General features: G+C 59.4%; 3 protein-coding genes across 5 annotated transcripts; 2 read left to right on the top strand and 1 right to left on the bottom strand.

Annotated features, from left to right (window-relative positions):
* The first annotated feature begins 550 nt into the window (after positions 1-550).
* PGP (phosphoglycolate phosphatase) lies at positions 551-2,577 on the top strand. Its single transcript, XM_017858494.1, has one exon. It carries the CDS (start codon positions 625-627, stop codon positions 919-921), a length of 297 nt encoding a protein of 98 aa, XP_017713983.1. The 5' UTR covers positions 551-624; the 3' UTR covers positions 922-2,577.
* A 943-nt stretch (positions 2,578-3,520) lies between these two features.
* On the top strand, positions 3,521-5,325 carry BRICD5 (BRICHOS domain containing 5). 2 transcript variants are annotated; one of them, XM_017858492.1, is made up of 6 exons: positions 3,521-3,800; positions 3,933-4,064; positions 4,295-4,450; positions 4,525-4,626; positions 4,870-5,023; positions 5,121-5,325. In XM_017858492.1, exons 1-6 carry the CDS (start codon positions 3,750-3,752, stop codon positions 5,213-5,215), a joined length of 690 nt encoding a protein of 229 aa, XP_017713981.1. In that variant the 5' UTR covers positions 3,521-3,749; the 3' UTR covers positions 5,216-5,325. The 2 variants fall into 2 exon arrangements, with proteins under 2 accessions (XP_017713981.1, XP_017713982.1); XM_017858493.1 differs by lacking the exon at positions 3,933-4,064 and having other exon boundaries at positions 3,750-3,800.
* Positions 5,160-9,380, bottom strand: MLST8 (MTOR associated protein MLST8). Of its 2 annotated transcripts, none has more exons than XM_017858490.1 (9): positions 9,064-9,380; positions 8,360-8,543; positions 8,165-8,216; positions 7,916-8,078; positions 7,466-7,541; positions 7,231-7,383; positions 6,239-6,363; positions 5,959-6,122; positions 5,160-5,813 (listed from the first exon to the last, which is right to left on the bottom strand). In XM_017858490.1, exons 2-9 carry the CDS (start codon positions 8,486-8,488, stop codon positions 5,695-5,697), a joined length of 981 nt encoding a protein of 326 aa, XP_017713979.1. In that variant the 5' UTR covers positions 8,489-8,543; positions 9,064-9,380; the 3' UTR covers positions 5,160-5,694. The 2 variants fall into 2 exon arrangements, with proteins under 2 accessions (XP_017713979.1, XP_017713980.1); XM_017858491.1 differs by having other exon boundaries at positions 8,360-8,513.
* Positions 9,381-11,550: the final 2,170 nt, after the last annotated feature.

The following is an 11,550-nucleotide window of genomic DNA, read 5'->3' as shown; positions in this document are numbered from 1 at the left end:
ATGGTGGTCACGCCTGTAATCCCAGCACTTTGTGTGGCCGAGGCGGGCAGATCACTTGAGGTCGGGAGTTCGAGACCAGCCTGGCCAACATGGTGAAATCCCATCTCTACTAAAAATACACAAATTAGTTGGGCGTGGTGGCATGCACCTGGAGTCCCAGCTACTCGAGAGGCTGTGGCAGGAGAATTGCTTGAACCCAGGAGGTAGAGGTTGCAGTGAGCCGAGATTGCGCCCCTGCCCTCCAGACTGGGTGACAGAGCAAGACTCTGTCTCAAAACAAAAACAAACGAGACTTTGGAAAGCTGAAAATTGGGGACTGTGAAAGTGTTCTGCAAGCCTTCAGTGCTGTCATCCCCCTGTGCGAGCCTCCGCCCATGACCAAGGTGGCTTTAGATCTCCAGTTCTGGGCCCATCTGCATCCCCCTCCACACCCTCAAACGCCATCCTAGGATTCTCCCCTGTGGAGCCTGATGCTGATGGAAAGGAGAAGGCTCAGCGCTGCTCACACCACACCTTGAGCTTCCAATCCAGTGGGAAAGACAGNGGGCGGCGGGCCCCCTTCCCGCCCTTTGACCCGGTCCCCTGTGCCCCGCAGGTACCGGCTGTCTGGTCCGAGCCGTGGAGATGGCCGCCCAGCGCCAGGCCGACATCATCGGGAAGCCCAGCCGCTTCATCTTCGACTGCGTGTCCCAGGAATACGGCATCAACCCCGAGCGCACCGTCATGGTGGGAGACCGCCTGGACACAGACATCCTCCTAGGCGTCACCTGTGGCCTGAAGACCATCCTGACCCTCACCGGAGTCTCCACTCTAGGAGATGTGAAGAATAATCAGGAAAGTGACTGCGTGTCTAAGAAGAAAATGGTCCCTGACTTCTATGTTGACAGCATAGCCGACCTTTTGCCTGCCCTTCAAGGTTAAAGATTGGGTGTCTTTAATCTCCAGAATAAAAGAAAAAAAAAATTGAAAACCAGTTACCCAAATTAATAGGTGGGGCTTAGGCATCTGCTCGGCTAAGTGGCTTCAAGGAGTGTAATTGGAGTTAAGCAAAGGCATTCATTGTTAACCTTGTAAGTACACGTTTGGGGGACGATTTTGTTTACAGATGCTTGTAATCGAAGATGCACTTTTAGGCTTGGAAGGCATTGTGGGGTTGGCGGGGGCCAGGCTCAGCACCTGTCCGGGATTCAGGTAACTGGGACCTGCCGATTGGACTGAGGCGGGTCTAGAGGTGTGTGTCCTGTATTTTATGGAAAAACTCATTCAGGGATCCAGCCCCTCAGGGGGCGGAGGGACTGATTATTCTGACTATTGGGAGAGGCTTGCATGGACCAGGGTCCCATCAGTGTGACTGGAAGTCCGGCGGAGCCTTCTGTGTCTCTGCCTCCCGGCAGGGAGAGGGCGGAGGAGGAAGCTGCTCCCAGGTGGCGTCTCCCTGGCACTGGGTGCAAAGCGCTGCCCTCACCACCCTCCCGCCTCCCCTACTTCCTTGAAAACCACTCTGATGTCACAACTGAGAGTCTGTTCCATTTCAGATACCCAGGGCTGCTGCCCAGTTCTGTAAATGCGGCCCAGCATAACCTCTTGCTGTCTCAAGTGTGATTTGGACTGAGCAGCCGCGATGGCGTGGACGCCTTCGCTGAACTCAGGGCTGCAGTGCAGGGAGCTCAGAGCAGTGCTGCTACCAAACAGTTTTTAACTTTGAACAACTGTGTCAGGCAATGGATTTTAATCTTAAGTGTGTTAATAGCTGTGCTCTGTGTTGTAGGGAAAATCCCACTGAAGGAGCCTCTGTACCCTGCAGCCGGCAGCTCGGCTGACGCATGTGTTGGCCAAGGAATGCCTGTCAGTCATCCAGGGCTCTGGGAGGGGAGGGGAGGAGAGTTGTGTCCCCGAGAACAGCAAGTCCTTTACAAAGCATCCAGTCTCTTCCAGTCCTCCCATTCCCTAGGTTGGGGTCGGGGTTAGAGGCTGGTGGCCCAGGAGGTCACCTGCCTTGCCCTGGATTCCCTCTTCAGTGGCCAGGAGGAGGACTTGGCAGGGCCACCAGCTCACCAAGGTTCTGGGCGGGGCTCTGGTCTCTCCTGCCTGCTTCTTGGCTCTGCTGACCTTTCACAGGCCTGACAGCAGACTCAGCAAGGCCATCCCAGGACACTCACCTTCTGGCTGGCTCCCTACCAGCGCCTTGCCCGGCAGCTTCTCTCTTCCCCCCATAGTCACAACACTCCACTTGGTCACAAAGACTTCAGAGCAATAAGGGGCATCCTGAGCCTTCAGCACCTCCCAGGCCTGGGATGTCAGGTTTAGAGGGTGCTGCGGAGCAGCATGAGGGCGGCTGTGCCCATGAGGCTGGTGCCACTGACGCTGGCTTGGCTAGGTTGGCTCAAGCCAGGTCTGGCCTGGCAGGGTGCAGTCACACCAGGAGCGCATGGCATATCCAGGAGTGCATGGCAGGTGCAGCCTCGGCGATGCCTCTCTTGCCAGGTGGGGGCTAGGAGTCCCTCTGCACCCTGTCTCTAGCCCATGAGGGGCTGCGGCACTGTCTGCGCCAGAGCACAGATTAAACTCTCAAACCCACACTGGCTCAGGTGTCCTTGCTCTCGCCTTGCATTGGCCCAGGCGATGCCGTCTCGCCGCGGGTGGGAGAATTCAAAGTAGATGGGTAGCTGGGGTTCCAACTCTGGAGCTGGAATGGCAACTGCCCACTCCTGGCCTGGGTCAGAGGAAGATGTTCTGGAGAATGAGGGAAAGCCAGGCACAAAGGGAAACCAGGGAAGGAAAAGGCCTCAGAGTGAAGCTGGTGGGCTGCCATGTCAGAGAGCCCAGGGCAGGGAGCAGAGCTCAGAAGTAATGCTGGGCTGGGCGCGGTGGCTCACACCTGTAATCCCAACACTTTGGGAGGCTGAGGCAGGCGGATCACTTGCGGTCAGGAGTTCAAGACCAGCCTGGCCAAAATGGTGAAAACCCATCTCTACTAAAAATACAAAAATTAGCGGGAAATGGTGGCATATATCTGTAATCCCAGCTACTCAGGAGGCTGAGACATGAGAATTGTGTGAACCCGGGAGGCAGAGGTTGCAGTGAGCCGAGATCACGCCACTCCACTCCAGCCTGGGGGACACAGCAAGACTCCCATCTCAAAAAAAAAAAAAAAAAAAAGTGCTGGGCGGGACCCTGAGGCTGGCCTGACTATTCCGGGGGCACAGACACAGCAGGCTGCCTGTCTGTGGTCCAGCCTTCAGGAACCCCCTGGACTTGGGTGTGCAGGGGCTGGGAAGTGGCTGGGGGTGCATAGTCCCACACCTGTCATTCACTGAGCAGGCATTTATTGACAGCTTGTGGTGTGTCACGCCCTGCTCTGGGTGTGCCCAGCTCTGGGAGTCAAGGGTAACCTGAGAGACTCAGGCCACTTTAGGAAAACGAAATCCACCCCAACCACACTTAGTGAGTCACCCTGGCCGGGCCTGGACTGTCCTCCAGTCGGTCAGCTGGACTGGATTTCCACTCGGCCCAGCCCTGTCTCCCAGACCCTGATCTCCAGTCTGCACAGGCCAGGTGTCTGGAGCCAGGCCTGGTGACAGGCATCCCCCAGGTGGGAGGAGGGGACTGTCCTGGCTCTGACCTGGATATCAGATCCGGAGCTTGAGGGAGAGGCGCGGGGTCAGGAGGGAAGGCGTTCTGAGTTTCCCCAGCCAAGGCTGCAGACAAGGGGCGCAGACAATCGGCACATTGTGAGCAGGGGCTGCAGGATGAAGCCAGCAAACTGCCGCGCTGAGCGCCCCAAACCTGGGCCTACAGGGGTGAGTGCCTCCCATCACTCCTGCAGCAAGGACCCAGGGGGTGCCCCGGGCCACCCAGCCCCTCCCTTCCCCAGCCCACTTGCTCCCTGATCTCTAAACCCCATGACCCTTCTGACCCTAATGCGCCCCCAGGTGAAGACCAAGCCCACCTGTGGGGGCTGGAGAGCCACGGGCCTATCCCTGCTGCTGCTGCTGCTCCTGGCGCTGGCCACTGCGGGGGCTGTGGCTGGAGGGCTTCTTGGCTTCGCTCAGGGCCCTCCCAAGGTGAGCCCCTCCTCAGCACCAGGGATGTGGACAGTGAAAAGGGGGACGCGAAGCTGGCACATCCCAGCCTCCAGCAGCGCCAGGGTGCAGAGCAGGCAGTGACCGCCTAGGAGCAGACGGCCAAGAGGTGGAAGGGCCCACTCAGGGATGTCAGGAGTCCTGCAGCCCAGAGCTGGGGGCTGTGCTGGGGTTGTCCAGCTGCCCAGCTCAACTCCAACTCCCACTGCCAGCCAAGGCTGCAGACGCTGCGAATGACCCTCCCAAGCCCCCACATGCCCCGGCCCAACCAAACCATCCTGGTGGACGTGGCCCAGAACGCGGCGACCATCACGGTGACCCCACCTCAGAGCAACCACAGCTGGGTGGTGCTGTTCGACGGGCAGAGCGTGAGTGGTCAGGGAGGGGTCACCCTCGCAGGTGTTGGTCGGGGTGGCCCTGCCTCACCTCCCTGCCTCCCCAGGGCTGCATCTGTTACCGCCCTGAGGAGCACCAGGTCTGCTTCCTCCGCCTGATGGAGGACAGTGATCGGGAGACCCTGCGGCTGCTGATGGATACCTCCAAGGTGAGCCGTCCTGCTGGGCACAGCCCCCCACCAGGGGCTAGACAAAGAGTCCTGTGTGCAGCCGGGCATAGGATAGGCTGGAGCTCTGGTTTCAGGGAACAGGAAGCTGTCTCCACCCTGAGCCCAGGCTGCTGACAAGAGCAGAGGGTGGGGACATCACTGGGGGTTGGGGGGTACCCGGCCCCACCCAGCCAGGAGTAGGGAGCAGCCCTGTCCCAAAGCCCACCAGAGCCTTCTCAACAGGTCCAAGAGGCTCGGGGCCCTGCCCAAGACACCCAAAACACCCAGGAGCTGCTGGCAGTGCAGGGGAGCCACGAGGTGGACCCCGCCCAGGTGGGGGATTTGGTGCAGCGCCTGTGCACAAGGACCCCCATCTACTGGGCCCGACGAGCAGAGGGTGAGTCAGGGCTGCTGTAGGGGGAGGCCAGGCCCTCAGGATGGTTTGATGAGCTGGGCGGCGGAGCCCTTGGGGATTCACGGCGCCCTTGCCACAGGGCCCCGGAGACAGCGGCTGATTTATCTGTGCATCGACATCTGCTTCCCAAGCAACATCTGTGTGTCAGTCTGCTTTTATTACCTCCCAGACTGAGCCCCGACCTGGCCCAGCCCGGTCCCTGTCCCCAATCCAGCGGGCTGGCCAGGTCACCCGCACCAGGGAGGACAGCTGCCGGGAGGGACTAATAAACCCTTCCACCTGGCCATGGTGGTGTTCTCTGTGGACTGAGGCCCTGAAACGCGGCAGGGAGGGGACAGGAAACACACTAGCTTGGGGGTGGGCACCAGCCTCAGACCCCTCAGCAGCTTTGGGCCCTTGGCTGACTTCCCCAGGCAGTACAGGCTAGCCCAGTCCAGGAGTGTGCAGCCTGGCTTGGGTCGCGCTCTATCACATCTGGATGAGCACTGGGGGCTGAGAGTCCCAGGGCAGCCTGGCCCAGCAGGTCAAGGTGCCACAGGGGGCCATCAGGTCCAGCTGGCGTAGCCTGGCAGTAGGGCCTGTTCTGACCTGAGTGCTGCATGGGACCCTCCAGCTGCCACCACCTGCACCAGGCAGTCCCGAGGGGTCACAGGCTAGCCCAGCACACTGTCGTTGAACGCCAGGCAGACGACAGCCTTCTGGTGGCCGCCATACTCTCTCTTAATCTCTCCAGTCTCCACACACCAGAGTCGGGCCAGGTTGTCTGAGGAAGCTGGAGGGGGAGATTGGGCAGGGCTCAGAGCAGAGTTGCAGGCCAGGCAGGTGGTCCTAGCAGAGGGGGAGCCGCAGCCAAAGTGGGCTGGCTCTGGAGGCCAGTGCTGGGAGGCCAGGGATGGGGAGGCCGGAGCGGGGCTCACCAGTGACGATGTACTGGGAGTCCCCCGAGAAAGCGCAGCCCCACATCCAACCACGGGAGGACTCCCCGGGGTTGCCGCTCTTGATGCTCAGCTCCGTCATCAGGGAGAAGTTGGACGTCCTCCAGATCTTGCATGTCTGATCAGCCGAGCAGGTGGCGAGGAGCCTGGGGGATGGGCGTGGGGGCGTGTCCAGCAGCAGCCACTCCACCCAGCAGCCCCTCCTGTGTCCAGCCCCCAGCCCAGGCAGGTCCCCTCCCGGGCCAGCAGGCCCTGCACGCACGTGGAGTCGGGGCTGAAGCGGCACTGCAGGGCGTAGCGCGTGTGGGCGGGGATCTTGGTCTTGGGGATGAGCTGGGTTACCTCGTCACCAATGCCCCCCGTCAGATTCCAGACATAGCAGTTTCCCTAGAGGTCAGGAGGACCGTCACGGGGGACCTAAGGCCTCAGGTCTGAGACACAGGGAAGGATGCCCTGGGGGCCAACACTGGGGTTCAACTGTGCATGGGGACCGGGTCAGGGGCGGACAGGCCCCTCTGGTCTGCCTGCAGGAGGCACCTGGGAAGCCTTGCCCCAACAAAGGGCCACACATGGCAAGCCAAGAACAGGAGGCCACGCCTGGCCAAAGACTCAAATTCCCTTTCCTGGAGGATGCCGATGGCCAATGGAAGTACACGGGAGAGGGCACCAGCTAGAGGGACAACATGACAAAGGCCAAGAGAAGGGAAATCCGGGGGCAAGAGGAACAAGTGATGCGCTGGGATTAAATGGAGTTAACGGAAAAAAATGAGGTTGGAGAGAAGAACAGGGGCCACACCATGGCAGCCTATGGGCAAGGCCAGTAGCCCTGGGTCTCCCCAGGGGAATGATGCCACCTGGCTGGGACTGACCAGGCACCACTAGAAGCATCCACTAGAAGCATCCGGGTCAGGGGCCAGGGGAGCTCAGGGAGGAGGAAAGGAAGCCTCAGAGACTGTGTCAGCTGTCATGGGAAATGAGGGTGACTGGGACCAGGAGGCAACAGAGAGAAAACAGGGAAGTGGACCGATTTGGGAGAGACTCCAGAAAGCGAAGTGACCGGCTGGCAGACAGGGCCAAGGCATTGGGAGCGACATTCAGGCTTCTGGCTTTGCTGGCTGGCAGGGTGGGTATTAGTGCCCAAAATAGGGGAAGCAGGAGAGGGCCACTAAGGGACATCCAGGAATAAGCCCACCTGCAGAGGCTGAGGGCTGAGTGCCAAGCTGGCCCCACCCAGCACCTGCCTCCAGGACTCACAGCGCTATTGACAGCTGCCATGTAGCTGGCGTCGGGGTCAATGTGGGCAGACGTGATGGAGACCTCGGGCTCGGGGATCAGCTGCTCGTTGTGGTCTGTTTTCAAGTCCCAGATGTGGATAGCTCCGCTCTGGTCACCCACGATGAGCTCTGCCTGGGGTGCAGGGGTGGTGAGGCAGGACCCAAGCCCAGCCCTCCAAAGTCCCAGGGTGCCTGGCCCCATGAGCACCCCTCACCTGGTTGGGGTGCAGGCACACGCAGTTAATGGGTGCGTTCACCTGGAAGATCCGCTGGCACTGCAGGTTCCGGGACCTGTGGACCGGGCCAGGGCACATGCTGTCCATCTGGGCTTGTTGGTGCGCTACCCAGATGGCCTTGGCCTGGCCACTCCTCCCCTCCCTCTGCTGAAGGACCTGCCTCTTGGGAAATACTCGGGACGCAGGGCCCTCCACTCCAGCAGGGAGCCTAAGCCAGTGGCTGGTGGAAGGGGAATAACGCGCTGGCTCCGGGCTCAAGGAAGGACTCGCGCTTTGATGCAATTCACTCTCCTCCTGTCCTCACTTCTCTCACTGAGTCGCCCGCAGGAAGCTCCCTATTTCAGCCTCTGCTTGGAGAGAACCCAACCTAAAATGGTCTCCCAGAGCAGCCCACCCCAGCCCCAGGCAGCAGGCCCCTCCCCACCGCACCTGAGGTCCCAGATCCTGGCTGTGCAGTCCTCGCCGCCTGTGTACATCCAGCGGCCGTCTTCATGGAAGCCCACAGATGCGATGTTCTTGTTGACGCCGTCATAGCTGATGATGGGGTTGGGGTTATTGGAGTTGAGATCATACATGCGGATGTGCTGGTAACCTAGGGACACAGGCTGAAATGAAGCTTGGTTGTGCTCAGGTCGACCCACCAGAGGTCAGGGGTTAGAGATCAAGGGTCACAGATACCTGCAGCAGCAATCATACTGCGGTCTGGTGTGATCTCCAAGGCATTCACCTGCTGGGACTGTTAAGGAGGATGATGGGAAGGCAGCCCTGAGGACAGGGGCCCCCAGGCCTCCACCATCTGGCCTTCACCCAGGCTGTGGTCCCCACATGAGGCATCCCTCCAGCGCCGCCCTGCCCGCCCCAGGTGGAGGATACGGAGTCCTGGTGCTGCACAGTCCGGGTGCAGATGCCGCTGTGGGCCTGCCAGAAGCGCACGGTGTGGTCGTAGCCTGCAGTTGCCAGGATGACCGGGTCACTGCCCACCGTGCCTGGGGACGTGTTCATGGTGTGGCCTGCACGGGCCCTAGAGCTGAACGGCAGGGGTCAAAGGTCAGGACATCTGCAGAGAAGGATGTAAAGTACTTAGAGGACACACTCTGTGCTAAATACATTACAGACCCACGGGGCGCTGCCGAATGGCGCTTATCATTCCCAATTTAGAGTTGGGACAACAAGCGGAGGTAGGTTCAGGGACACGCGTCACACGCGTGACACCCGGCTCCGGGCGGCTCCGAGGCTCCAGGGCGCGTGCTCCATCCCCGAACCACGCACCCGGCGGGGGCGCCGTCCCCCCCGCAGCCGGCAGGGGGCAGTCACGCGCGGGCGCCACTCTGCCGCAGGGGCGGGCTGCGCGTGCGCAAAGCGGCGGATGGGCCGGGGAAAGCCGAACCCTGCGGCTGCGCATGCGTAGCAGGCCTGCGGCGGGCCGTGATGGGAAGGGGCGCAGTCTGGCTGGACCCCCGAGCTCCCCTGTCGTCCGCCGAACGCCCTTTCTCCGTCCTGCTGGCCGGCTTCCCCTGACCGTACTCTCCCAGCCACCCAGCAGCCGGTTCCCGGCCCCTGGCTCGCGGCCTCCGTACCTTACGAGCGACTCCGCACTCCGCCGTGTCCAGGACGGCGAGGGGAGCGGGAGCGAGTCGATCGAGGTCGAGCGTAGAGTTATCGATGACTCCCTAGGGCGAGACCATGGCGCGGGCGGGGGTGGATGGGACGAGACCAAAGTTCTGGGGCAGGGAGGAACCCGGAGAGGTTCCTTGCGCGGCCGCGGGCCCGGCGCGAGGTGGAAGGAGGCTGCGGCTTTCTCTCCGGCGTCCTTCCCATTGGCACCTGCCCTTCTGACACGGCTGTCCGTTTCCCAGGCTGTCGGGTCGCGCCGTTCCCGTGCCCTCCCTGACCCACTACTGCGCCACGCTGGGCTAGAATTTGCTGAAAATTATAGGACCTGAGTTCAGACAAGTAACGAACAAATTTTTTTTTTTTTAGTGTAAGTATATCCCGGACGTTGCATGGGAAATACTTATGCTAAAAAAATTTTGCTGGGCATCCTGTAGCCCAGCAAAATTTTTGCTAAATTTTTTGCCAAAATTTTGCTGGGCATCCTTGGAACATTTTACCGAAAATTTTGCCAAAATTTTGCTGGGCATCCTTGGAACATCCCACTGAGCCCAGGGTCCCCCTGAAAACCACAGGCCCTCATTCCAGCTCTGCGCTCCACGCCGGTGCCCTCACCCTTGAGACTGGCTCTCGCATGGTTTTTTTCCACTGCTCTTACAGACGTGACTGCACTCCTTCCTCTGGCCGCAGAGGGGGTACCTCTTGTCCCTTGACCAGGCCATAGTTCCCAGGAGCCTTCCTTCCTATACCTTCACCTCCTCTCCTTCCTGCCCTTTAGCCTTTAAACACTATAAAAGAATCCCAAACTCTCTTCTTTAAAGAGCGGTGCTCACCATTAGACCACGTCCTCACCTCCCACTCCTTCTGCAACCCCAGTCATCTGCCTTTTACCCCAGCTCTCTAGCTCTCCAGTGGAAATGCCTCAAGGCCACTGACAAGCTCACTTTGCTAAATCCAGTGGATACTTTTCCTTCCTTCCTCCCACCCTTTTTTTTTTTTTTTTTTTTTTTTTTTTTTTTGAGTCGCAATCTCCCTTTCTCACCCAGGCTGGGGTGCAGTGGTGCAATCTTGACTCACTGCAAAACCTCTACCTCCCAGGTTCAAGTGATTCTCCTGCGTCAGCCTCTTGAGTAGCTGGGATGATAGGCGTGTGCCACCACACCTGGCTGATTTTTGTATTTTTAGTAGAGACGGGATTTCACCATGTTGGCAAGGCTGGTCTCAAACTTCTGACCTCAAGTGATCCGCCCACTTCAGCCTCCCAGAGTGCTGGGATTACAGGCATGAGCCACTGCGCCCAGCCTCCCACTTCTTTTTTTTTTTTGAGACAGAGTCTTGCTTTGTTGTCAGCCTGGAGTGCATTGGTGCCATCTCGACTTTCCACAGTCTTCGCCTCCCAGGTTCAAGCGATTGTCCTGCCTCAGCCTCCCAGGTAGCTGGGATTACAGGTGTGTGCCACCATGCCCAGTTAATTTTTGTATTTTTAGTAGAGATAGGGTTTCACCATGTTGGCCAGGATGGTGGATGGTCTTGATCTCCTAACCTCGTGATCTGCATCCCCCCACCCTCCCAAAGTGCTGGGATTACAGGCGTGAGCCACTGTGCCCGGCCCCCTCCCACTTCTTGACGCATCTGTGCCATGGTTGACAGCACCATGCCTGAAAGGCTGCCTTCTCCTAGCTCCTTTCCTGGCATTTAGTCTCTTTCCCTGCCTCCCTCCAAAGACTGGGGCTCTCCAGAGTTCACGCTGTGCACCCCACAAGATACCAGGAGCTGGCAACTACTAGCTCTGGAGCTTCCAATGCTGTCCCTGTGCTGGGCCCCTTCCACTCTGTCTCCAGCTGTAATGGCCTCAACTCCCTATTAGACACTGTCCTTTGAATGCCCCGCAGGGTCCACCACATTCCATGGCGGAGACAACTCCCCTTCTGTGGGCAGTGCTCACCTTGTATTACCGCGGGGCAAGATCCGACACCTCCCCTCCCTCACCCTTCCCTTCCCTTCCCTTCAGCCACCGATTTTACCTGTGACGTATCTTCCTGTCCTTTCCACTGCCCTGGCTCTAGCTCACCCGCCATCCCCCATAACAGCCTCCTTCCTTGCCCTAACCACTCTGGCCCCCTTCCAGACTGTGCTCCACAGTGCAGTAGAATGGCCATTTATTTATTTATTTTTGAGACGGCGTGTCGCTCTTGTTACCCAGGCTGGAGTGCAGTGGCGCGATCTCATCTCACTGCAGCCTCCACCTCCTGGGTTCCTCAGTCTCCCAAGTAGCTGGGATTACAGGCATGTGCCACCACCCCGGCTAATTTTGTATTTTTAGTAACGACAAGATTTCTTCATGTTGGTCAGGCTGGTCTCGAACTCCCAACCTCAAGTGATCCACCCGCCTTGGCCTCCCAAAGTGCTGGGTTTACAGGCGTGAGCCACCGCGCCCGGCCTGAATGGCCTTT

Source organism: Rhinopithecus bieti, unplaced genomic scaffold, assembly GCF_001698545.2.
Source record: "Rhinopithecus bieti isolate Rb0 unplaced genomic scaffold, ASM169854v2 scaffold_47707, whole genome shotgun sequence".
NCBI classification, from domain to species: Eukaryota; Metazoa; Chordata; class Mammalia; order Primates; family Cercopithecidae; genus Rhinopithecus; species Rhinopithecus bieti.
This window is presented reverse-complemented; position numbering and strand designations above follow the sequence as displayed.

Excerpts from the sequence above, each read along its gene's own strand:
- PGP (XM_017858494.1), top strand. The coding sequence starts at position 625 with ATGGCCGCCCAGCGCCAGGCCGACATCATCGGGAAGCCCAGCCGCTTC.
- BRICD5 (XM_017858492.1), top strand. The coding sequence starts at position 3,750 with ATGAAGCCAGCAAACTGCCGCGCTGAGCGCCCCAAACCTGGGCCTACA. Across the intron at positions 4,627-4,869 it reads TGCTGATGGATACCTCCAAG|GTCCAAGAGGCTCGGGGCCC; the intron begins GTGAGCCGTCCT and ends CCTTCTCAACAG. Across the intron at positions 5,024-5,120 it reads CTGGGCCCGACGAGCAGAGG|GGCCCCGGAGACAGCGGCTG; the intron begins GTGAGTCAGGGC and ends CCCTTGCCACAG.
- MLST8 (XM_017858490.1), bottom strand. The coding sequence starts at position 8,488 with ATGAACACGTCCCCAGGCACGGTGGGCAGTGACCCGGTCATCCTGGCA. Across the intron at positions 8,217-8,359 it reads CTGTGCAGCACCAGGACTCC|CAGGTGAATGCCTTGGAGAT; the intron begins GTATCCTCCACC and ends TAACAGTCCCAG. Across the intron at positions 7,542-7,915 it reads GCCAGGATCTGGGACCTCAG|GTCCCGGAACCTGCAGTGCC; the intron begins GTGCGGTGGGGA and ends CCCGGTCCACAG.